This window comes from Procambarus clarkii, chromosome 36 (genome assembly GCF_040958095.1).
Source record: "Procambarus clarkii isolate CNS0578487 chromosome 36, FALCON_Pclarkii_2.0, whole genome shotgun sequence".
Taxonomy (NCBI): domain Eukaryota; kingdom Metazoa; phylum Arthropoda; class Malacostraca; order Decapoda; family Cambaridae; genus Procambarus; species Procambarus clarkii.
Window position 1 is genome coordinate 19,090,742 of NC_091185.1, and position 24,194 is coordinate 19,114,935.

Consider the following 24,194-nt stretch of genomic DNA (forward strand, 5'->3'; position numbering starts at 1 on the left):
TCTGAGTCTCAGCCTCGATGCCATTCTCTTTGAGGGCTCTAATCTCCTCCTTTGCTGCTGTCAGCTCTCTTTTCAGGTTGCTTATTTCGTTCTTCATTTCCTGCATCACACTCTTGATGTCCTCCAGAAACTGGGCGAACATTTCCTTCATTTCGTCCCCTTGACTTTTCCCTGTTCCCCTGGTACCTGTGTGTGTGTGTGTGTGTGTGTGTGTGTGTGTGTGTGTGTGTGTGTGTGTGTGTGTGTGTGTGTGTGTGTGTGTGTGTGTGTGTGTGTGTGTGTATGTGTGTGTGTGTATGTGTGTGTGTTTGTGTGTGTGTGTGTGTTAGGATGGCTGGGGTTAATGATTTTAATATAATACTTAAATAGTTGTTTATTTATGTTACAGAATAATTAACATAAAACTAATCAGAATAGACATGAATAGGCGAGTTTGATTGAGTATAAATATGAGCCAGGCTGGCTAGACGCCCTGCTTGAGGCAGGACAGGCCTGCATTTCAGCACTCTGTCCCATGACACTGTCCCATGACACTTCAAGCACCCCTGAAGTTTGTGAAGTAAGTTAATTTGGTTACCACTTGGTGTTCCAGCAAAAGAAATAAATATTATTTTTTTCTTCCAAATTTTTTATTTGTAATATATGAATGCATGTATATTATGTACACCACACGTTTAAAATAATCAGTTTAGAAAAAATTGCGCAAAATAGCATTAATCACATTATAGTGATATTTGACAAATAAACAATCCTCCTAAAATTATTTGTTATACTTTTAACAACTTTTTATATATTTTAGTTCATCATAAAACATTTTTTTTAGGTTAAATCTTCAGGCTTAAGACTAATGTATTAAATTTGTTAAGTTCTAGAATTAAGTAATTTGCATATTTTGGTTATAATAATATATTGAAATAAAAAGCATGTTCATTTTTTGAAATTTGAAAATGGCCACCCATAATAGGAGCTGCCTCGAATAACACAATGATAGGCTTTCTGCCTCTATTTTCATGTTCTTATAAAAAAATCGTGGTATACTTGAATTATAGCGTGTTCAAAACCCGAACACGTTTCATTACCCTGACTAAAACCTAATTCCCAACATGCAACAAATGCCACAGTGAGTTGGTAAAGGCTTCAGGATATTTTACCTGTATTTCTAATGGCGCTCTCTCGTTTATCATAAGTAACAGCAATGGGCATGAAGAGCCAAAGAAGAAAGCTCAAGAGGACGGTGCTGGCTAATACCCATATAGTGACTGAGTAGGTCTCGCTAGCATCACTAATGTAACCTAAGTGGGAGAGAGATATCTCTATTAATTGACTGAACGGCAAGGTGAATAATAATATCACATTATAATACATTTTAGGATTAAAGTTTAAATATTTTTATTAAAATATCTAATTTACATCTAATGGTTTTTCATGCATCCAGTTAATGTTTAATTTCTGCATCCAAACAGAGAAAATATATAATATACAAGTAATTTGGCCACAGTTGTGACCTTCCAAAGCGTGAACCAAATTAATAAGCAGAGAATATACAGAAATGTTCACTCACCGACCAAAGGACCTATTGTAAGGTATCCTCCAGATATGAACAACATTGTGGCTCCGAGCATTGGCATGAAGTTGTCGAGGCCCATATAATGAACCATAACCAGGTTGAATATACTCATGAAGGCGCCAACGCCGCAGCCCCACAAGCCCATCACTATACTCAGCCACATAATGTCACTTATCACCACGAAGACTAAGGAAGAAGGTATACATAAATTGGTAATGATTATGATACAATTTTATCTTGAAACTCTCAGCAGGGATTTTTTAGATGTGATATTTATTATCTCATCTAAAAAAAAATTGTGATCGTTATCATATTTTGTGAGTTACATTTATAAAACAGAAACCTAAATATGTACAAAACAATCAAATGATCTGCTAACTGCATTTAATAACAAACGGATTTTAAAGCATGAGTGCATTAGTTTAGGAAATATTTGCTCATGAGAACGGCCCTAGTTTCCTAAATGTAACATGTATTCTTCATCTAATATTATGTATAAAAATAATATAAAATTTAGTGCATTTTTATTTTTGTCTCTTTTTAAATTCCATGTATTGTACAGATAAACGTCCGTACTTGAATACAGATATATACTAATTTCGACATGAATTGAGGAGTGAGATACATATTATTTATTATGAGACATTACAATTTATTTACATAGTTGGAAATAAAAATTATTAAAAGTAACTGATATATGTGTGTGTGTAATTAGCTAAGTGTAATTACAGAATGAGTTATGCTCGTGGTGTCCCGTCATCCCATACTCTTTGTCACATGACGCTTTCATACAACTGACGGTTTTAGCATCTTCCATCTTCTCACCTTCTCACCAGTTCCAACCGTTTACCACTCTGTTTTCAAAAGAAAATTTTCTAATATTTTTTCAGCACCTTTGCTTCCTTAGCATGAGTCTCTGATATCTTGTTCTTGAAGTTGACGGTTTCAAAAATATATCTTTGTCAATTTTGTCGAATCTTGGTATTATTATGTATGTAGTGATCATATTCCCTCATTCTCTTCCTTCATCTGGCTTTGGCTCATAAAAATCTTAATCCCCCAGACTCAAAGAAGAAAAGTCAACAAGACAGCAGCATGTGTTGATTCCTATCTTGAGGTTATCTTGAGATGATTTTGGGGCTATTTTTTTAGTGTCCTCGCGGCCCGGTCCTCGACCAGGCCTCCACCCCCAGGAAGCAGCCCGTGACAGCTGACTAACACCCAGGTACCTATTTTACTGCTAGGTAACAGGAGCATAGGGTGAAAGAAACTCTGCCCATTGTTTCTCGCCGGCGCCTGGGATCGAACCCAGGACCACAGGATCACAAGTCCAGCGTGCTGTCCGCTCGGCCGACCGGCTCCCCGGTCGACTCCTACCCAAGAATATATGAATAAAATCAGCGATATCCTCAGTGGTGACACTAAATTTCAACGAATCACGAGGAACTCTGTGGAAGACCTTAAACACAAAGTGAACAAAACTATTACTGCAAATCAACGCAAAGAGAGGTAGTGTTCCTTTTGCTAAACTTCACGAGGAACCACGTTGCTGTGACTCAGCAACGCACATGCATTGCTGAGCTACAGCAACGCGTGGCCGGGTACTGCTAGTTCTCAAATAAAAGTTCCCCTAAAAGGGAGAGGACATGACAATTTCTCTTTAGAAAATGTATAACACAAAATGATATGTCACGTCACCCCAAAAAACTTCTCGTAACAAAATATGAGTTCTTATTATAACTTTTCAATCATCATTCTGAGGACTGAATATATAGAAACTGATTATATAAAACTAAAGTCAATTATGAGTATTAATATAAACAGCTCAGTAACTCTCCTTCCAGGATTCGATAAAATCATTGTGGGAACTAGACGTAGCTGCCCGGGTGAGGAGGGAAGCAGCCATCTTAAAGATGCAACTTTAGGTCGTGACACACGAGACACACCGCTGGCATATATAATGAGCAAGATACCTATGAAACGGGTGCCGATCGACCTCGACAGCAAACAGGAAAGTGCACATTTTTTCCGTCGTCACTTCATGTTTAGTTGTGAACACAATATATATAAATATATATATTTATTTATTTATGCCATAGGAAGTTAAGATGCACAACCACCAGCCCCAAGGGGATGAGTGTCCATTATAACTCGTTTTGAGTAATTTAAATAAATGAAATTACTATATACGATTGTGTGCAAAACTACATGGCAACATTTCGGCAAGCTGAATTTTGGACTACACGAATTGTGAACATCGGGTAACTGAGCTAGAGATATTCGTCGCCAGAGAAACGACGCCATTTATGCCTTAGTAATGAGGACTGACCTCGCATATCAAAAGTGACCAATTCGGGCACCTGGATATGGACTTCGCGTCGGCGTGGTTTCAGCGCCTTCCTCTTTACGCGGCGTCGTTCGCCGGTCACCAGACCCTAACAATAGATGCCTTATCGTTGGACTGGTCTAAATGGGGGCAAATATATACTTTTTCCTGGGGCCGGCTGTGCTTAGAGTCCTGGTTAGAGTCTTACAGAGCACGAGTGAGCCTTCTTGCTCCTTGCCCTAGGTTGATATTTAGGTGCCAGGCTTTTAGAAATCGAACAGGGTTCTGACTGCCCATTATTGTGTAATTGTACTCTCCTAGTTGTACTCACTTAGTTGTGCATGCGGGGGTTGAGCTCAAGCTCTTTGGTCCCGCCTCTTAACTGTCAATCAACTGGTGTACAGATTCCTGATCCTATTGGGCTCTATCATGTCTCCATTTGAAACTGTGTATGGAGTCAGCTTCCATCACATCACTTCTTAGTGCATTCCATCTGTTAACTACTAAAACACTGAAAAAGGTCTTTCTAATGTCCCTGTGGCTCATTTGGATACTTAGTTTCCACCTGTGTCCCCTTGTTCGCGTACCACCTGTGTTTATCTTTAACAGTTTATCTTAACAGTTTATCTTTATCTACCCTGTCAATTCCTCACGAAAATTTTGTTGGTAGTGATCATGTTTCCCCCCTTACTCTTCTGTCTTCTAGTGTCGTGAGGTGCATTTCACTCAGCCTTTCCTCGTAACTCATGCCTCTTAGTTATGGGACTAGCCTAGTGGCATACACCTGAACTTTTTCCAGCTTTGTCATGTGCTTGACAAGGTACGGGTTCCATGCTGGGGCCGCATACTCCAGAATTGGTCTTATATATTTAGTTTACAAGGTTCTGAATAATTCCTTGCAAAGGTTCCTGAAGACAGTTCTGATGGTAGCAAGCCTTGTATGCACCGCAGATGTTATTCGTTTTATGTGGGCTTCAGGAGATAGGTTTGGTGTTATATCAACGCCTAGATCTTTCTCTATGTCCGTTTCATGAAGGACTTCCTCTCTCATTCGGTATCCTGTGTCTGGCTTCCTGTTTCCACTGCCTAGATTACTTACATTTACAAGGATTGAACTTTAGTAACCATTTGATGAAGCATTCATTCAGTTTATCTAGGTCATCTTGTGGCCTCATACTATCATCCTCCGTCTTAATCCTCCTCATAATTTTTGCATCATCAGCAAACAATGATGGGAACGATTCTATACTCTAGGAGATCATTTACATATATCAGAAACAGAATAGGTCCAAGGACTGAACCCTGCGGGACTCCACTGGTGACGCCTCGCAAATCTGATACCTCACCCCTCACAATGACTCGCTGTCGTCAGTTACTTAGGTACTCCCTTATCCAATGGAGTACCTTCGCTTTCACTCCTGCCTGCATCTCTAGCTTTTGCACTAGTCTCTTGAGCACAAGATTCGGTGCTCAGGACTCGGTGCCCTTGTATGACTTTGAATCATCTTTTGCTGCTGGGAGTTCCTGGTTCGCCTTGATTCATGTGGTGCTCCCTTCTCCCTAGTAAGTGCCTATTAATACTCCATGGGCAGTTGGCTTCAGGGAGCCACAAGAGGCTACATCCTCAAAAAAAAAAATCAGCATTAAATGTAAGAAAATTTACATTTAACGCTGGTCGTCGGGAGTTTTTCCATCATTCGTCAAACTGATGGTGGAGTAGCTGACTGACCAATGCCAACCTCCTCCCCCCCTCCACCCATACATGGGGAGAAGGAGGAGCGAAGGAACTAGCGCCAAGTTTCAAGAAATTTCAATCGCTTGTTTACTTTGTTGGGAGAGTTCTATAGACGGTTCTTGAGGCTGCAGACTCTCTTAAAACCAGCGGTGGTTTTCCTGCTCTGGCTTTCTGGGAGCTTTTTTGGTCGTGGCATAAATGAATAACAAAATATATTTGCCACCACTGCAAGTGTTGCAAATCAAATGAAACTACATTGACAATCAGGGTACGTAAAGCACTAGTAAATGGAATATCCCTCTTTACAGAAGAAACAACTTTGTAAATCAGTCGCACGTGCAGGATTTTCTCGTTTCCTAGATGCTGGTGTTATTATAGGCTTCAATAGAGACACGAAACCTTTTGAAAGGTGAATTATGAGGCTTTTGTTTATGTATATCAAGGGTCACCTGAGCAATTTTATAATGTGGTTTAATTTTGCTAAACATTCACATAAGATTAATAGCTGTGTTTAATCCCTCTGGTATTTCTTTAAGTGTTAAAAACTGTTTAGAGAGAGCATGGTAATATGAGCACATGTTACCACCTCACTCAGTTTCTTACTTTGAACGATTAATTGGAACAACCACACGGCACTTCTGGTAGGAACTTCTGTTCCGAGAACATTTATTAACTTCTTATCTTGAGGTTATCTTGAGATGATTTTGGGGCTTTAGTGTCCCCGCGGCCCGGTCCTCGACCAAGCCTCCACCCCCAGGAAGCAGCCCGTGACAGCTGACTAACACCCAGGTACCTATTTTACTGCTAGGTAACAGGGGCATAGGTTGAAAGAAACTCTGCCCATTGTTTCTCACCGGCGCCCGGGATCGAACCCGGGACCACAGGATCACAAGTCCAGCGTGCTGTCCGCTCGGCCGACCGGCTAACGATTACACCTCTAATCCGGAATCGTGTAGTGAATCAGAATTTAAAGTTGTGGAAGGTAAATCCATTAATTTGTAACAGAGATTTGCAATGGACAATTCCATTTTACAATAATTATCCTGTAAAAGTTAATCTGCAACGTCGTAGTTGTCACCTGTAAGGCAATTACATGTTAGCATTTACAGGCTTTGCTTCTCCATGAAGTTGCCCTTTAAAATTTTTAAACTTTGTTACCTAAGGTAATCTGGGTAGCGAACTGATTAATAACTGCATCAAAATATTCATTAAAACCTTGCCAGTCTTGGCCACTTTTGTCTTATAATGTAAGTAAATTAACAGAGGCTGTGCAAAGTTTATATCAGAGAGTGAATCTAAACTCATTACTTTCATAAACGACTTGTAGATATTTTATTATATTTATTAAACAGCGGAATATTCTACTAATCCCCCCCCCCCCCCACACACACACACATCACTCCAAATCTGTCCCCCGAAGCCACATCAAAAGAATAACATCAGCAGCGTATGCAAGGCTGGCTAACATCAGGACTGCTTTCAGGAACCTGTGTGAAGAACCCTTAAGAACCTTGTATACCACATATATAAGACTAATACTGGAGTATGCGGCCCCAAAACGGAACCTATTCAAGCACAAGACGAAACTGGAAAAAGTTCAAAGGTATGCCGCTAGGCTAGTTCCAGTTCCCACTCTGCCTCTCTCCCACTCTCTCTCTCTCCCACTATCTCTCTCCTGCTCTCTCTCTCTCTCTCAATCTCTCTCTCTCTCTCTCTCTCTCTCTCTCTCTCTCTCTCTCTCTCTCTCTCTCTCTCTCTCTCTCTCTCTCTCTCTCTCTCTCTCTCCCTCTCCCTCTCTTTCCTTCCCCCTCCCTCTCTGCCCACACACACACACACACACACACACACGCACACACACACACACACACATACACACACACACACACACCTCCCCCCCTCTCTCCCTCACCCGCTCCCTCCCTCTCCATCTCTCTCCATCTCTCTCCCTCTCCCACCCATTTATCTCTCCCTTTATCACTCCCTTTCTCTCTCTCTCTTTCTCTCTCTCTCTTCCTCTCTCTCTCTCTCTCTCCCTCCCCCATCCCGCTCTGCCTTCCTGACAAATCCTATAACAGCACAACTATAGGAACAGGGTCAAGCCTGGCAGCCAGAGGTACCAGGGGAACAGGGAAGAGCCAAGGTGATGAAATGAAGGAAATGTTTGCCCAGTTTCTGGAGGACATCAAGAGTGAGATACAAGAAATGATGCAGGAAATGAAGAACGAAATAAGCAACCTGAAAAGAGAGCTGACAGCAGCAAAGGAGGAGATTAGAGCCCTCAAAGAGAATGGTATCCAGGCTGAGACTCAGAAAATCATCCAGGGTGAAGGTGGTTATAGTTTTTTGGATGAGAATGCCACAATAAAAGCAACATTTGCAGAAATGCTAAAAAAAAATAACTCTGAAGTAATAACTGCAGTGATGGAGGTGGCCATGAAAGCAGCCACCTCACAGGAGGTGGCATGCTCCACTAGCCAACTGCTGGAAAGGAACAGGTCAGTGGTTGCTGTGGGTATTAAAGAGCAGGAAGGCTCTAATAGGACAGAGTGGAATGACAAGGACAAAGCAGCAGTGAATGAAGTACTGAAGGCACTAGACATGGAAGGGGCTGAGCATAGCATTGAGAAGGTTTTCAGGCTAGGTTGGTACAACAAAGACCGAGACCGAATGATAAAGATAGTGTTTGCAAACAAGAGCACAAAGGAGAAGATCCTATCAAGGAAGAGCTCCCTGAAAAACGTGGGAAAATTCAAAAATGTATTCCTCCAGAGAGACATGACAAGGGAGGAGAGAGCTGTGGTGGCAGCAGCAAGGAAGAGGCGCAGGGTGAGAGGGGAAAACCAGGAAGTCACAGCTCCCAACACAACACCCCCAGAGGCGAGGGGGGGGGGGGAACCCACAACCAGCTACCCAGTAACATCAGAAGGGAGGACAAACCCGCCACCCTCTGCATAGAAAACCCCCTACCCTAAACCCTCCCTGCCCCCACTCAAATGTTCAGCCAAATCTCCCTCCCCCCACACCCAATCCCCACCCTTCTACCCCTCCCCTCCTCCCAAGGCCTCCCTCCCCCCCTTTCCTTCCCTTCCTCCCTCCCCTTTCACCCCATACCCTCCCTGTCCCTACCCCTTCACTGGATCCCCCGCCCCTCATCCCAGTATCCTCTGAGACCCTGTTATCCACCTCACAGGTCCTCACACCCATGGAACAGCCTCCCCCACCAGCAGAACACTCACCAAGGAGGCGATTTGAGAAGGGACAGAAGAAAGTGAACCTCAAAGTGATGTACACTAACATAGATGGAATTACAAATAAAGCAAATGAGCTTGGAGAACGGGTACTAGAGGAAACCCCAGACATAATAGCCCCTCAAAGAAACAAAGATCACGAAAACGATAACAAACGCAGTGTTCCCACAGGACTATTATGTTATGAGGAAAGCGAGGGAAGGAAGAGGTGGGGGTGGTGTAGCTCTGCCGGTAAGAATAGGCTGGGATTTTGAGGAGATGGATATTCAGGGCTGTGAAGGTTTCAGTGACCACATAGCAGGTACCGTAACAAATGGAGGGAACAAAATTATAGCCGTAGTCATATATAATCCACCACCAAATGACAAAAGACCTAGACAGGAATACGATACAAACAACATGGCCACCATTATCATAATAGAAAGAGCAGCTTCTGTTGCTAGCAGGAATCGATCTGGACTACTAATTATGGGAGACTTCAACCATGGAAAGATAGATTGGAAGAACAAGGACCTGCATTGAGGACCAGAAACATGGAGAGCTAAGCTGCTGGACGTGGCAACAAGAAACTTCCTAAGCCAGCACATCAAAGAACCAACAAGAATGAGAGGAGAAGATGAACCAGCAATGCTTGATTTGATATTTACCCTAAATGAGTGGGATATAAGGGAAGTTAAGATAGAAGCGCCCTTGGGAATGAGTGACCACAGTGTATTGAACTTTGAGTACCTGGTAGAGCTAAGACTTATCTCCCCCAAAAAAGAACTAGGAATCAAAAGGCTGGCATACCGAAAGAGGAATTATGAACAGATGAGAAGTTTCCTAAGTGAAATACCTTGGGACACAGACCTCAGAGATAAGTCTGTACAGGGTATGATGGACTATGTTACCCAAAAGTGTCAGGAGGCAGTAAACAGGTTCATCCCGGCCCAAAGGGAAAAATCCAAGAAGCAACAGAAGAATCCATGGTATAATAGGGCATGTATGGAAGCGAAGAAACTGAACGAAAGGGCGTGGAGGAACTTCCGGAATAACAGAACACCAGAAAGCAGAGAGAGATACCAGAGAACCAGGAATGAGTACGTCAGGGTGAGAAGAGAAGCAGAGAAAAGTTTTGAAAATGATATAGCAAACAAAGCCAAGACCGAATAAAGCTACTCCACACTCACATGAGAAGGTAAACAACAGTGAAAAAACAGGTATTGAAACTTCGAACAGGCGAGGACAGGTATACAGAGAATGACAAAGAGGTGTGTGAAAAACTCAACATGAGGTTCCAGGAGGTCTTCACAATAGAACAAGGTGAGGTCATTGTGCTAGGAGAAAGGGAGGTAAACCACGCGGCCTTGGAAGAGTTCGAAATTACAAGAGAGGAGGTCAAGAGACACCTGCTGGATCTGGACGTTAGAAAGGCTGTTGGTCCAGATGGGATCTCACCATGGATACTGAAAGAGTGTGCAGAGGCAATTTGCTTGCCACTCTCCATAGTGTATAGTAAGTCACTGGAGACGGGAGACCTACCAGAAATATGGAAGACGGCGAATGTGGTCCCAATATACAAAAAGGGCGACAGGCAAGAGGCACTGAACTATAGGCCAGTGTCCTTGACTTGTATACCATGCAAGGTGATGGAGAAGATCGTGAGAAAAAACCTGGTAACACATCTGGAGAGAAGGGACTTCGTGACAAATCGCCAACATGGGTTCAGGGAGGGTAAATCTTGCCTTACAGGCTTGACAGAATTCTACGATCAGGTGACAAAGATTAAGCAAGAAAGAGAGGGCTGGGCGGACTGCATTTTCTTGGATTGTCGGAAAGCCTTTGACACAGTACCGCATATGAGGCTGGTACATAAGCGGGAGAGACAGGCAGGTGTAGCTGGTAAGGTGCTCCAGTGGATAAGGGAGTACCTAAGCAATAGGAAGCAGAGAGTTACGGTGAGGGGTGAGACCTCCAATTGGCGTGAAGTCACCAGTGGAGTCCCACAGGGCTCTGTACTCGGTCCTATCTTGTTTCCGATATATGTAAATGATCTCCCGGAGGGTATCGATTCATTTATCTCAATGTTTGCGGATGATGCCAAAATTATGAGAAGGATTAAGACAGAAGAGGACTGTTTGAGGCTTCAAGAAGACCTAGACAAACTGAAGGAAAAATCGAACAAGTGGTTGTTAGAGTTCAACCCAACCAAATGTAATGTAATGAAGATAGGTGTAGGGAGCAGGAGGCCAAATACAAGGTATCATCTGGGAGAGGAAATCCTTCAGGAGTCAGAGAAAGAAAAAGACTTGGGAGTTGATATCACGCCAGACCTGTCTCCTGCAGCACATATCAAGCGGATAACATCTGCGGCATATGCCAGGCTGCCCAACATACGAAAGGCATTCAGAAACTTGTGTAAAGAATCATTCAGAACTTTGTACACCACATATGTCAGGCCAATCCTGGAGTATGCAGCCCCAGCATGGAGTCCATATCTAGTCAAGGATAAGACTAAACTGGAAAAGGTTCAAAGGTTTGCCACCAGACTAGTACCCGAGCTGAGAGGTATGAGCTACGAGGAGAGACTACGGGAATTAAACCTCACTTCGCCGGAAGACAGAAGAGTTAGGGGGGACATGATCACCACATTCAAGATTCTGAAGGGAATTGATAGGGTAGATAAAGACAGTCTATTTAACACAAGGGGAACACGCACAAGGGGACACTGGTGGAAACTGAGTGCCCAAATGAGCCACAGAGATATTAGAATGAACTTTTTTAGTGTCAGAGTGGTTGACAAATGGAATGCATTAGGAGGTGGTGTGTGAGGCTGACTCCGTACACAGTTTCAAGTGTAGATATGATAGAGCCCAATAGGCTCAGGAATCTGTACACCTGTTGATTGACGGTTGAGAGGCAGGACTAAAGAGCCAGGGCTCAACCCCCGCAAACACAACTAGGTGAGTACAACTAGGTGAGTACACACACACACACACACACACACACACACACACACACACACACATAATAGCACTCACAGAAACAAAGCTAACAAACACCATAACAAACGCAGTGTTTCCACAGGGCTACTATGTAGTGAGGAAAGAGAGAGAAGGGAGAGGAGGAGGTGGTGTAGCTTTGCTACTAAGAGAAGGTTGGAGTTTCGAAGAGATGGTAATTTAGAACGGTGAAGGTTTCAGTGACTACATATCAGGCACCATAGCAACTGGAGGACAGAAAATTATAGTAGTAGTCATATATAACCCTCCGCCGAATGACAGAAGACCCAGACAGGAATATGATAGAAACAACTTGGCCACCATCAATATAATAGAGAGAGCAGCTTCTGTGGCTAGCAGGAACGGATCCAGGCTACTAATCATGGGAGACTTCAACCATGGAAAGATAGATTGGGGGAACAGAGACCCACATGGAGGCCCAGACACATGGAGAGCTAAGCTGCTGGATGTGGCAAAAAGAAACTTTCTAAGTCAACACGTCAAGGGACCGACAAGAACGAGAGGAGGGGATGAACCAGCCTTGCTTGATCTGATATTTACCCTAAATGAGTCGGATATAAGGGAAGTTAAGTTGGAAGCCCCCTTGGGAATGAGTGATCATAGTGCATTGAGCTTTGAGTACCTGGTTGAGCTAGAAATTATCACCCCCAAAAAAGAACTGGGAAACAAAGGGCTGGCGTACCGAAAGGGAAACTATGAGGAGATGAATAAATTCCTATGGGATATACATTGGGACCCAGAACTCGGAACCAAGTCCGTATAAGACATGATGGACTATGTCACCCAAAAATGTCTGGAGGCTGTAAGCAGGTTTGTCCCAGCCCAACAGGAAAAAATAGAGAAGCAAAGGAAGAATCCGTGGTTTAATAGGGAATGTATGAAAGCAAAGGAGCTGAACAAAAAGGCATAGAGGAACTTCCGTAATAACAGAACACCAGAAAGTAGAGTGAGATACCAGAGAACCAGGAACGAATATGTTAGTGTGAGAAGAGCAGCTGAGAAAAGGTATGAAAATGATATAGCTAATAAAGCCAAGACCGAACCAAAGCTACTACACAGTCACATCAGGAGGAAAACAACAGTGAAGGAACAGGTGATGAAACTTAGAACAGGCGAGGACAGGTACACAGAGAATGACAAAGAGGTGTGTGAAGAACTCAACAAAAGGTTCGAGGAGGTCTTTACAATAGAACAGGGTGAAGTCACGGCGCTAGGAGAGGTGGCAGCAAACCAGGTGGCCTTGAAAAGGTTCGAAATTACAAGAGATGAGGTCAAGAAGCACCTATTGGAGCTGGATGTGAGAAAGGCTGTTGGGCCAGATGGAATCTCACCATGGGTATTGAAAGAGTGTGCAGGAGCACTTTGCTTGCCACTCTCCATAGTGTATAGTAGGTCACTGGAAACGGGAGACCTACCAGAAGTATGGAAGACTGCTAATGTAGTACCAATATTTAAAAAGGGTGACAGACAAGAGGCACTGAATTACAGGCCAGTGTCCTTAACTTGTATAATATGCAAGGTGATGGAGAAGATTGTGAGAAAAATCCTAGTAACACATCTGGAGAGAAGGAACTTCGTGACAACCCATCAACATGGGTTCAGGAAAGGTAAATCTTGCCTTACAGGCTTGATAGAATTCTACGATCAGGTGACAAAGATTAAGCAAGAAAGAGAAGGATGGGCGGACTGCATTTTTTTGGACTGTCGGAAAGCCTTTGACACAGTACCCCATAAAAGGTTGATGCATAAGCTGGAGAAACAGGCAGGAGTAACTGGTAGGGCGCTCCAGTGGATAAGGGAGTACCTAAGCAATAGGAAGCAGAGAGTTATAGTGAGGGGTGAGACCTCAGAATGGCGTGAAGTCACCAGTGGAGTCCCACAGGGCTCTGTACTTGGACCTATCCTGTTTCTGATATACGTAAATGATCTCCCAGAGGGTATAGACTCATTCCTCTCAATGTTTGCTGACGACGCTAAAATTATGAGAAGGGTTAAGACAGAGGAGGACAGCTTGAGGCTTCAAGAAGACCTGGACAAGCTGCAGGAATGGTCGAACAAATGGCTGTTAGAGTTTAACCCAAGCAAATGTAATGTAATGAAGATAGGGGTAGGAAGCAGGAGACCAGATACAAGGTATCACTTGGGAGATGAAATACTTCAAGAGTCAGAGAGAGAGAAAGACCTGGGGGTTGATATCACGCCAGACCTGTCCCCTGAAGCTCATATCAAGAGGATAACATCAGCAGCATATGCCAGGTTGGCTAACATAAGAACGGCCTTTAGAAACTTGTGTAAGGAATCTTTCAGAACATTATATACCACATATGTCAGACCAATCCTGGAGTATGCGGTTCCAGCATGGAGTCCATATCTAGTCAAGCATAAGACTAAACTGGAAAAGGTTCAAAGGCTTGCCACCAGACTAGTACCCGAGCTGAGAGGTATGAAATTACGAGGAGAGACTACGGGAATTGTACCTCACGTCGCTGGAAGACAAAAGAGTTAGTGGGGACATGATCACCACATACAAGATTCTCTAGGGAATCAACAGGGTTGATAAAGACAGGCTATTTAACAGAAGGGGCACACGCACTAGGGGACACAAGTGGAAACTGAGTGTCCAAATGAGCCACAGAGATATTAGAAAGAACTTTTTTAGTGTCAGAGTGGTTGACAAATGGAATGCATTAGGAAGTAATGTGGTGGAGGCTGACTCCATACACAGTTTTAAGTGTAGATTTGATAGAGCCCAATAGGCTCAGGAACCTGTACACCTGTTGATTGACGGTTGAGAGGCGGGACCAAAGAGCCAGAGCTCAACCCCCGCAAGCACAACTAAATGAGTACAACTAGGTGAGTACACACTCTCATTCTCACTTCCTCACTCTTACTCACTTTAAATCACTTTCACTCACTCTCACTCACTTTCACTTACTCACTCTCATTCACTTTCACTCATTCTCACTCACTTAGTCACTCACTCTCACTCACACTCAGTCACTCTCACTTACTCTCCCTCTCCCTCTTTCTCTCACTCTCCCTCTCTCTCTCTCCCTCTCTCTCTCTCTCTCTCTCTCTCTCTCTCTCTCTCTCTCTCTCTCTCTCTCTCTCTCTCTCTCTCTCTCTCTCTCTCTTTCTCTTTCTCTCTCTCTCTCTCTCTCTCTCTCTCTCTCTCTCTCTCTCTCTCTCTCTCTCTCTCTCTCTCTCTCTCTCTTTCTCTTTCTCTTTCTCTCTCTCTCTCTCTCTCTCTCTCTCTCTCTCTCTCTCGTACTTGACTACGGCCAAGTACCCCCCCTCCATCTAGGATATATATATAAATTAAAACATTGCATATATACTTACCGATCATAGAAATGGCGATTGTAAGGCTGGCAATGAGGTAGCACAGTCGAAAGTTAAAATAGGGTGTATCTGATAATGTTGATACAACAATCCTTGTTAACATATTGCACATTGCAGACACAGATACACACCAAGCTGAATCTTCGAGGGTGAACCCAGAGTCCTGCATATAAAATGGAACGATTGCAAGGAAATTAAGATAGCCGTTAAAAATTAGAGTGGCACCCATTGCTATGATGATCGCTCGTGCTGACCCAAGGATACGCAAGTCAGCAATGGTGGAACGAATCAAATTTGTCATCATGTTGCACTGGCATTTAGAACTGTTGACCTTGTGGCTTAAACATTGAGAGCTTTCATCAGAGTTTTTATCAATGTTTTCTTGTTTTTGAGAATCACATATTTGGAATTTCAAGTGCCACTCAACGGGATGAAAAACTGCTGCACCCACACAGCAGTTGAGGACAATACCTCCAAGAATAAGGGTGGCACCTGCAAAACCATACTTGTATTGCAAATAATAGATCAAGGGAGGACCCAATAGTTGGCCTCCACAGTCCCAACACATAATGATGCCATTGGCTAACCCTCTCCGTGTGCTGAAGTAGTAAGGCACGATGGCGTAGCTGATGTTGGAAATTATGCCACAGCCAATTCCTGCAAATAATAAAACAATAAACTCTTCTTGCCTAGTAATATGGTAGTTAGTAACTTATTATTGAAGTATATTATAAAATTAGTTTTACACTTAAAACGTTTAAAGGTTATATTTAACAATTATCGAAATAGTAAAAAAAATCATGTTTTACCATCTTAGAAAAATACGAAATTTATAGTAAAATTATTAATGAATATTGTAGTGCTCTGGAGAGTAATGTGCAAACCTTAAACTCATGTCAACATGTCAGTGTGAAAGAGAAACAGGACAGTCACCATGACATAAGAGATGGTCAGTCTTTGTCAACAAAATACTATAATGGTAGTGATGATGCATAACTTGATCACAAAAGTTGAATGCTGATAAACAAAAGTAATTAAAATTTATATTATTAAGAGTTTTTTATGTTAAACATATAACCTTGTAGTAAAATGCTAAATATGACCTTCATTTATAAACTACCTCTAGTAATATTTCAAATAATATGTAACTTGTGTTATCACAAAACATAGCTATCACCAAAATTGATTTTACTTTGCCCGTCATAACTAATATCGCAGCAAAACGAAACTCAAAACACTTAGAAAGTAGTGTGGAAAAAAATAACTTGTTTTTGTAATTTAATTTAAGAATGTAGTTCAAAAATAAAAAATTGACTTGTAAGCACATTTAACTACACAATGTTGCTAAGTTCAGAATGTGTTTTCTTGATTCGTCAGAAGAATTCCACATATGTGACATAATTTGCTGTCAGAGAATCTAACAGATTTCCAATTTCAATCCACATGTCCAGAGTCATCCTGGTGACAGTGACCATTGTCTTAGTCCAGAGTCATCCTGGTGATAGTGTTCTTTACCTTAGTCCAGAGTCATCCTGGTGACAGTGACCATTGTCTTAGTCCAGAGTCATCCTGGTGACAGTGACCATTGTCTTAGTCCAGAGTCATCCTGGTGACAGTGACCTTTGTCTTAGTCCAGAGTCATCCTGGTGACAGTGACCTTTGTCTTAGTCCAGAGTCATCCTAGTGACAGTGACCATTGTCTTAGTCCAGAGTAATCCTGGTGACAGTGACCATTGTCTTAGTCCAGAGTCATCCTAGTGAGTGACCTTTGTCTTAGTCCAGAGTCATCCTGGTGACAGTGACCATTGTCTTAGTCCAGAGTCATCCTGGTGACAGTGACCATTGTCTTAGTCCAGAGTCATCCTGGTGACAGTGACCTTTGTCTTAGTCCAGAGTCATCCTGGTGACAGTGACCTTTGTCTTAGTCCAGAGTCATCCTGGTGACAGTGACCATTGTCTTAGTCCAGAGTCATCCTGGTGACAGTGACCATTGTCTTAGTCCAGAGTCATCCTGGTGACAGTGACCATTGTCTTAGTCCAGAGTCATCCTGGTGACAGTGACCATTGTCTTAGTCCAGAGTCATCCTGGTGATAGTGTTCTTTACCTTAGTCCAGAGTCATCCTGGTGACAGTGACCATTGTCTTAGTCCAGAGTCATCCTGGTGACAGTGACCATTGTCTTAGTCCAGAGTCATCCTGGTGACAGTGACCTTTGTCTTAGTCCAGAGTCATCCTGGTGACAGTGACCTTTGTCTTAGTCCAGAGTCATCCTGGTGACAGTGACCATTGTCTTAGTCCAGAGTAATCCTGGTGACAGTGACCATTGTCTTAGTCCAGAGTCATCCTGGTGAGTGACCTTTGTCTTAGTCCAGAGTCCTCCTGGTGACAGTGACCATTGTCTTAGTCCAGAGTCATCCTGGTGACAGTGACCATTGTCTTAGTCCAGAGTCATCCTGGTGACAGTGACCTTTGTCTTAGTCCAGAGTCATCCTGGTGACAGTGACCTTTGTCTTAGTCCAGAGTCATCCTGGTGACAGTGACCATTGTCTTAGTCCAGAGTCATCCTGGTGACAGTGACCATTGTCTTAGTCCAGAGTCATCCTGGTGACAGTGACCATTGTCTTAGTCCAGAGTCATCCTGGTGACAGTGACCATTGTCTTAGTCCAGAGTCATCCTGGTGATAGTGTTCTTTACCTTAGTCCAGAGTCATCCTGGTGACAGTGACCATTGTCTTAGTCCAGAGTCATCCTGGTGACAGTGACCATTGTCTTAGTCCAGAGTCATCCTGGTGACAGTGACCATTGTCTTAGTCCAGAGTCATCCTGGTAACAGTGACCATTGTCTTAGTCCAGAGTCATCCTGGTGATAGTGTTCTTTACCTTAGTCCAGAGTCATCCTGGTGACAGTGACCATTGTCTTAGTCCAGAGTCATCCTGGTGACAGTGACCTTTGTCTTAGTCCAGAGTCATCCTGGTGACAGTGACCATTGGCTTAGTCCAGAGTCATCCTGGTGACAGTGACCATTGTCTTAGTCCAGAGTCATCCTGGTGACAGTGACCTTTGTCTTAGTCCAGAGTCATCCTGGTGACAGTGACCTTTGTCTTAGTCCAGAGTCATCCTGGTGACAGTGACCATTGTCTTAGTCCAGAGTCATCCTGGTGACAGTGACCATTGTCTTAGTCCAGAGTCATCCTGGTGACAGTGACCATTGTCTTAGTCCAGAGTCATCCTGGGGATAGTGAACATTGTCTTAGTCCAGAGTCATCCTGGTGATAGTGACCATTGTCTTAGTCCAGAGTCATCCTGGTGACAGTGACCATTGTCTTAGTCCAGAGTCATCCTGGTGACAGTGACCTTTGTCTTAGTCCAGAGTCATCCTGGTGACAGTGACCTTTGTCTTAGTCCAGAGTCATACTGGTGACAGCGACCTTTGTCTTAGTCCAGAGTCATCCTGGTGACAGTGACCTTTGTCTTAGTCCAGAGTCATCCTGGTGACAGTGACCATTGTCTTAGTCCAGAGTCATCCTGGTGACAGTGACCATTGTCTTATTCCAGAGTCATCCTGGTGACAGTGACCTTTGTCTTAGTCCAGAGTCATCCTGGTGACAGTGACCTTTGTCTTAGTCCAGAGTCATCCTGGTGACAGTGACCATTGTCTTAGTCCAGAGTCATCCTGGTGACAGTGACCTTTGTCTTAGTCCAGAGTCATCCTGGTGACAGTGACCATTGTCTTTGTCCAGAGTCATCCTGGTGACAGTGACCATTGTCTTATTCCAGAGTCATCCTGGTAACAGTGACCTTTGTCTTAGTCCAGAGTCATCCTGGTGACAGTGACCTTTGTCTTAGTCCAGAGTCATCCTGGTGACAGTACCTTTGTCTTAGTCCAGAGTCATCCTGGTGACAGTGACCATTGTCTTAGTCCAGAGTAATCCTGGTGACAGTGACCATTGTCTTAGTACAGAGTCATCCTGGTGACAGTGACCTTTGTCTTAGTCCAGAGTCATCCTGGTGACAGTGACCATTGTCTTAGTCCAGAGTCATCCTGGTGACAGTGACCATTGTCTTAGTCCAGAGTCATCCTGGTGACAGTGACCTTTGTCTTAGTCCAGAGTCATCCTGGTGACAGTGACCTTTGTCTTAGTCCAGACTCATCCTGGTGACAGTGACCATTGTCTTAGTCCAGAGTCATCCTGGTGACAGTGACCATTGTCTTAGTCCAGAGTCATCCTGGTGACAGTGACCATTGTCTTAGTCCAGAGTCATCCTGGTGACAGTGACCATTGTCTTAGTCCAGAGTCATCCTGGTGATAGTGTTCTTTACCTTAGTCCAGAGTAATCCTGGTGACAGTGACCATTGTCTTAGTCCAGAGTCATCCTGGTGACAGTGACCTTTGTCTTAGTCCAGAGTCATCCTGGTGACAGTGACCATTGTCTTAGTCCAGAGTCATCCTGGTGACAGCGACCATTGTCTTAGTCCAGAGTCATCCTGGTGACAGTGACCTTTGTCTTAGTCCAGAGTCATCCTGGTGACAGTGACCTTTGTCTTAGTCCAGAGTCATCCTGGTGGCAGTGACCATTGTCTTAGTCCAGAGTCATCCTGGTGACAGTGACCATTGTCTTAGTCCAGAGTCATCCTGGTGACAGTGACCATTGTCTTAGTCCAGAGTCATCCTGGGGATAGTGAACATTGTCTTAGTCCAGAGTCATCCTGGTGATAGTGACCATTGTCTTAGTCCAGAGTCATCCTGGTGACAGTGACCATTGTCTTAGTCCAGAGTCATCCTGGTGACAGTGACCTTTGTCTTAGTCCAGAGTCATCCTGGTGACAGTGACCTTTGTCTTAGTCCAGAGTCATCCTGGTGACAGTGACCATTGTCTTAGTCCAGAGTCATCCTGGTGACAGTGACCATTGTCTTAGTCCAGAGTCATCCTGGTGACAGTGACCATTGTCTTAGTCCAGAGTCATCCTGGTGACAGTGACCTTTGTCTTAGTCCAGAGTCATCCTGGTGACAGTGACCTTTGTCTTAGTCCAGAGTCATCCTGGTGGCAGTGACCATTGTCTTAGTCCAGAGTCATCCTGGTGACAGTGACCATTGTCTTAGTCCAGAGTCATCCTGGTGACAGTGACCATTGTCTTTGTCCAGAGTCATCCTGGGGATAGTGAACATTGTCTTAGTCCAGAGTCATCCTGGTGACAGTGACCATTGTCTTAGTCCAGAGTCATCCTGGTGACAGTGACCATTGTCTTAGTCCAGAGTCATCCTGGGGATAGTGAACATTGTCTTAGTCCAGAGTCATCCTGGTGATAGTGACCATTGTCTTAGTCCAGAGTCATCCTGGTGACAGTGACCATTGTCTTAGTCCAGAGTCATCCTGGTGACAGTGACCATTGTCTTAGTCCAGAGTCATCCTGGTGACAGTGACCTTTGTCTTAGTCCAGAGTCATCCTGGTGACAGTGACCTTTGTCTTAGTCCAGAGTCATCCTGGTGACAGTGACCATTGTCTTAGTCCAGAGTCATCCTGGTGACAGTGACCATTGTCTTAGTCCAGAGTCATCCTGGTGACAGTGACCATTGTCTTAGTCCAGAGTCATCCTGGTGACAGTGACCTTTGTCTTAGTCCAGAGTCATCCTGGTGACAGTGACCATTGTCTTAGTCCAGAGTCATCCTGGTGACAGTGACCATTGTCTTAGTCCAGAGTCATCCTGGTGACAGTGACCTTTGTCTTAGTCCAGAGTCATCCTGGTGACAGTGACCATTGTCTTAGTCCAGAGTCATCCTGGTGACAGTGACCTTTGTCTTAGTCCAGAGTCATCCTGGTGACAGTGACCTTTGTCTTAGTCCAGAGTCATCCTGGTGACAGTGACCTTTGTCTTAGTCCAGAGTCATCCTGGTGGCAGTGACCATTGTCTTAGTCCAGAGTCATCCTGGTGACAGTGACCATTGTCTTAGTCCAGAGTCATCCTGGTGACAGTGACCATTGTCTTAGTCCAGAGTCATCCTGGGGATAGTGAACATTGTCTTAGTCCAGAGTCATCCTGGTGATAGTGACCATTGTCTTAGTCCAGAGTCATCCTGGTGACAGTGACCATTGTCTTAGTCCAGAGTCATCCTGGTGACAGTGACCTTTGTCTTAGTCCAGAGTCATCCTGGTGACAGTGACCTTTGTCTTAGTCCAGAGTTATCCTGGTGACAGTGACCATTGTCTTAGTCCAGAGTCATCCTGGTGACAGTGACCATTGTCTTAGTCCAGAGTCATCCTGGTGACAGTGACCATTGTCTTAGTCCAGAGTCATCCTGGTGACAGTGACCATTGTCTTAGTCCTGAGTCATCCTGGTGACAGTGACCTTTGTCTTAGTCCAGAGTCATCCTGGTGACAGTGACCTTTGTCTTAGTCCAGAGTCATCCTGGTGGCAGTGACCATTGTCTTAGTCCAGAGTCATCCTGGTGACAGTGACCATTGTCTTAGTCCAGAGTCATCCTGGTGACAGTGACCATTGTCTTTGTCCAGAGTCATCCTGGGGATAGTGAACATTGTCTTAGTCCAGAGTCATCCTGGTGACAGTGACCATTGTCTTAGTCCAGAGTCATCCTGGTGACAGTGACCATTGTCTTAGTCCAGAGTCATCCTGGGGATAGTGAACATTGTCTTAGTCCAGAGTCATCCTGGTGATAGTGACCATTGTCTTAGTCCAGAGTCATCCTGGTGACAGTGACCATTGTCTTAGTCCAGAGTCATCCTGGTGACAGTGACCTTTGTCTTAGTCCAGAGTCATCCTGGTGACAGTGACCTTTGTCTTAGTCCAGAGTCATCCTGGTGACAGTGACCATTGTCTTAGTCCAGAGTCATCCTGGTGACAGTGACCATTGTCTTAGTCCAGAGTCATCCTGGTGACAGTGACCATTGTCTTAGTCCAGAGTCATCCTGGTGACAGTGACCATTGTCTTAGTCCAGAGTCATCCTGGTGACAGTGACCTTTGTCTTAGTCCAGAGTCATCCTGGTGACAGTGACCATTGTCTTAGTCCAGAGTCATCCTGGTGACAGTGACCATTGTCTTAGTCCAGAGTCATCCTGGTGACAGTGACCTTTGTCTTAGTCCAGAGTCATCCTGGTGACAGTGACCATTGTCTTAGTCCAGAGTCATCCTGGTGACAGTGACCTTTGTCTTAGTCCAGAGTCATCCTGGTGACAGTGACCTTTGTCTTAGTCCAGAGTCTTCCTGGTGACAGTGACCTTTGTCTTAGTCCAGAGTCATCCTGGTGACAGTGACCATTGTCTTAGTCCAGAGTCATCCTGGTGACAGTGACCTTTGTCTTTATCCAGAGTCTTCCTTGTGACAGTGACCTTTGTCTTAGTCCAGAGTCATCCTGGTGACAGTGACCATTGTCTTAGTCCAGAGTCATCCTGGTGACAGTGACCTTTGTCTTAGTCCAGAGTCTTCCTGGTGACAGTGACCTTTGTCTTAGTCCAGAGTCATCCTGGTGACAGTGACCTTTGTCTTAGTCCAGAGTCATCCTGGTGACAGTGACCTTTGTCTTAGTCCTTAGTTTTTTTTTTCATAGTTTAGGATAAGTTTCTCATTACCCTTCACCACCTTCCTTACCCTTCACCACCTTCCTTACCCTTCACCACCTTCCTTACCCTTCACCACCTTCCTTACCCTTCACCACCTTCCTTACCCTTTACCACCTTCCTTACCCTTCACCACCTGCCTTACCCTTCACCACCTTCCTTACCCTTCACCACCTTCCTTACCCTTCACCACCTGCCTTACCCTTCACCACCTGCCTTACCCTTCACCACCTGTCTTACCCTTCACCACCTTCCTTACCCTTCACCACCTTCCTTACCCTTCACCACCTGCCTTACCCTTCACCACCTGCCTTACCCTTTACCACCTTCCTTACCCTTCACCACCTTCCTTACCCTTCACCACCTTCCTTACCCTTCACCACCTTCCTTACCCTTCACCACCTTCCTTACTCTTTACCACCTTCCTTACCCTTCACCACCTGCCTTACCCTTCACCACCTTCCTTACCCTTTACCACCTTCCTTACCCTTCACCACCTGCCTTACCCTTCACCACCTTCCTTACCCTTCACCACCTTCCTTACCCTTCACCACCTGCCTTACCCTTCACCACCTGCCTTACCCTTTACCACCTTCCTTACCCTTCACCACCTTCCTTACCCTTCACCACCTTCCTTACCCTTCACCACCTTCCTTACCCTTCACCACCTTCCTTACCCTTCACCACCTTCCTTACCCTTCACCACCTTCCTTACCCTTCACCACCTTCCTTACCCTTTGTAACACGGGTTTGGGTCCTCTCTCTTTACTTCCTTCTTTCTACTCCCTCTACCCGTATTCTTACTTTTATTTCTAAACCAAGGGACTCCAAAACTTTTAACAAAGCCAACTCCACGCCACGTGGTCCTAAGACGATTGACCGACTTAGGATTCTACACCCAGTATGACGTGACCTAAGCTCTGAACAAAACCCTAGAGTCACCTCTGCTGCCACCACCAGACCAGTAATACAAGAGCAATGATCGAGGTCTGGATCGATCACGCTAATTAATCAACCTAGGGGCTTGATCCCCACTATAAACGATGACCTTGAGTGTGGAATAAATTACACGGTAATGATAATTCCGATTCGATGTTAGAATCGGCGCCCAATGCAACTCCGCCTCGTGTGGACCACGTGACCAGGACAAGTATACACATAAAACACATGGAAACAATAAAATGCAAATTAATAACAAATTTAATTTATTAAAAGAAAACTAAGACAAAATCTAAATAGGTTCACTCCCTATCACTTTAACACTCCCTACTTGACCTGAATGGCAAATGAGAAGACTATTTCTATACATAACCATAGCAACTATACCTTGGGCGACCAGCTAGATGTCTTGGGGAGAGGTAAGATGTTTGACCTCTCCCAGCTGCTCCCGTATTCA

General features: G+C 44.2%; 1 protein-coding gene across 2 annotated transcripts in view; it reads right to left on the reverse strand.

The window, feature by feature from the left end:
* Positions 1-393: 393 nt before the first annotated feature.
* Positions 394-24,194, reverse strand: part of LOC123756152 (monocarboxylate transporter 12) — a 159,345-nt gene continuing 135,544 nt past the window's right edge. For both annotated transcript variants that reach the window (XM_069336569.1, XM_069336568.1), the window contains 4 exons: positions 15,221-15,877; positions 1,562-1,753; positions 1,152-1,292; positions 394-545 (listed from right to left, as the gene is read on the reverse strand). In XM_069336569.1, coding sequence (XP_069192670.1) covers positions 409-545; positions 1,152-1,292; positions 1,562-1,753; positions 15,221-15,877 — 1,127 coding nt within the window. In that variant the 3' untranslated portion in view covers positions 394-408. The remainder of the gene's footprint in view (positions 546-1,151; positions 1,293-1,561; positions 1,754-15,220; positions 15,878-24,194) is intronic.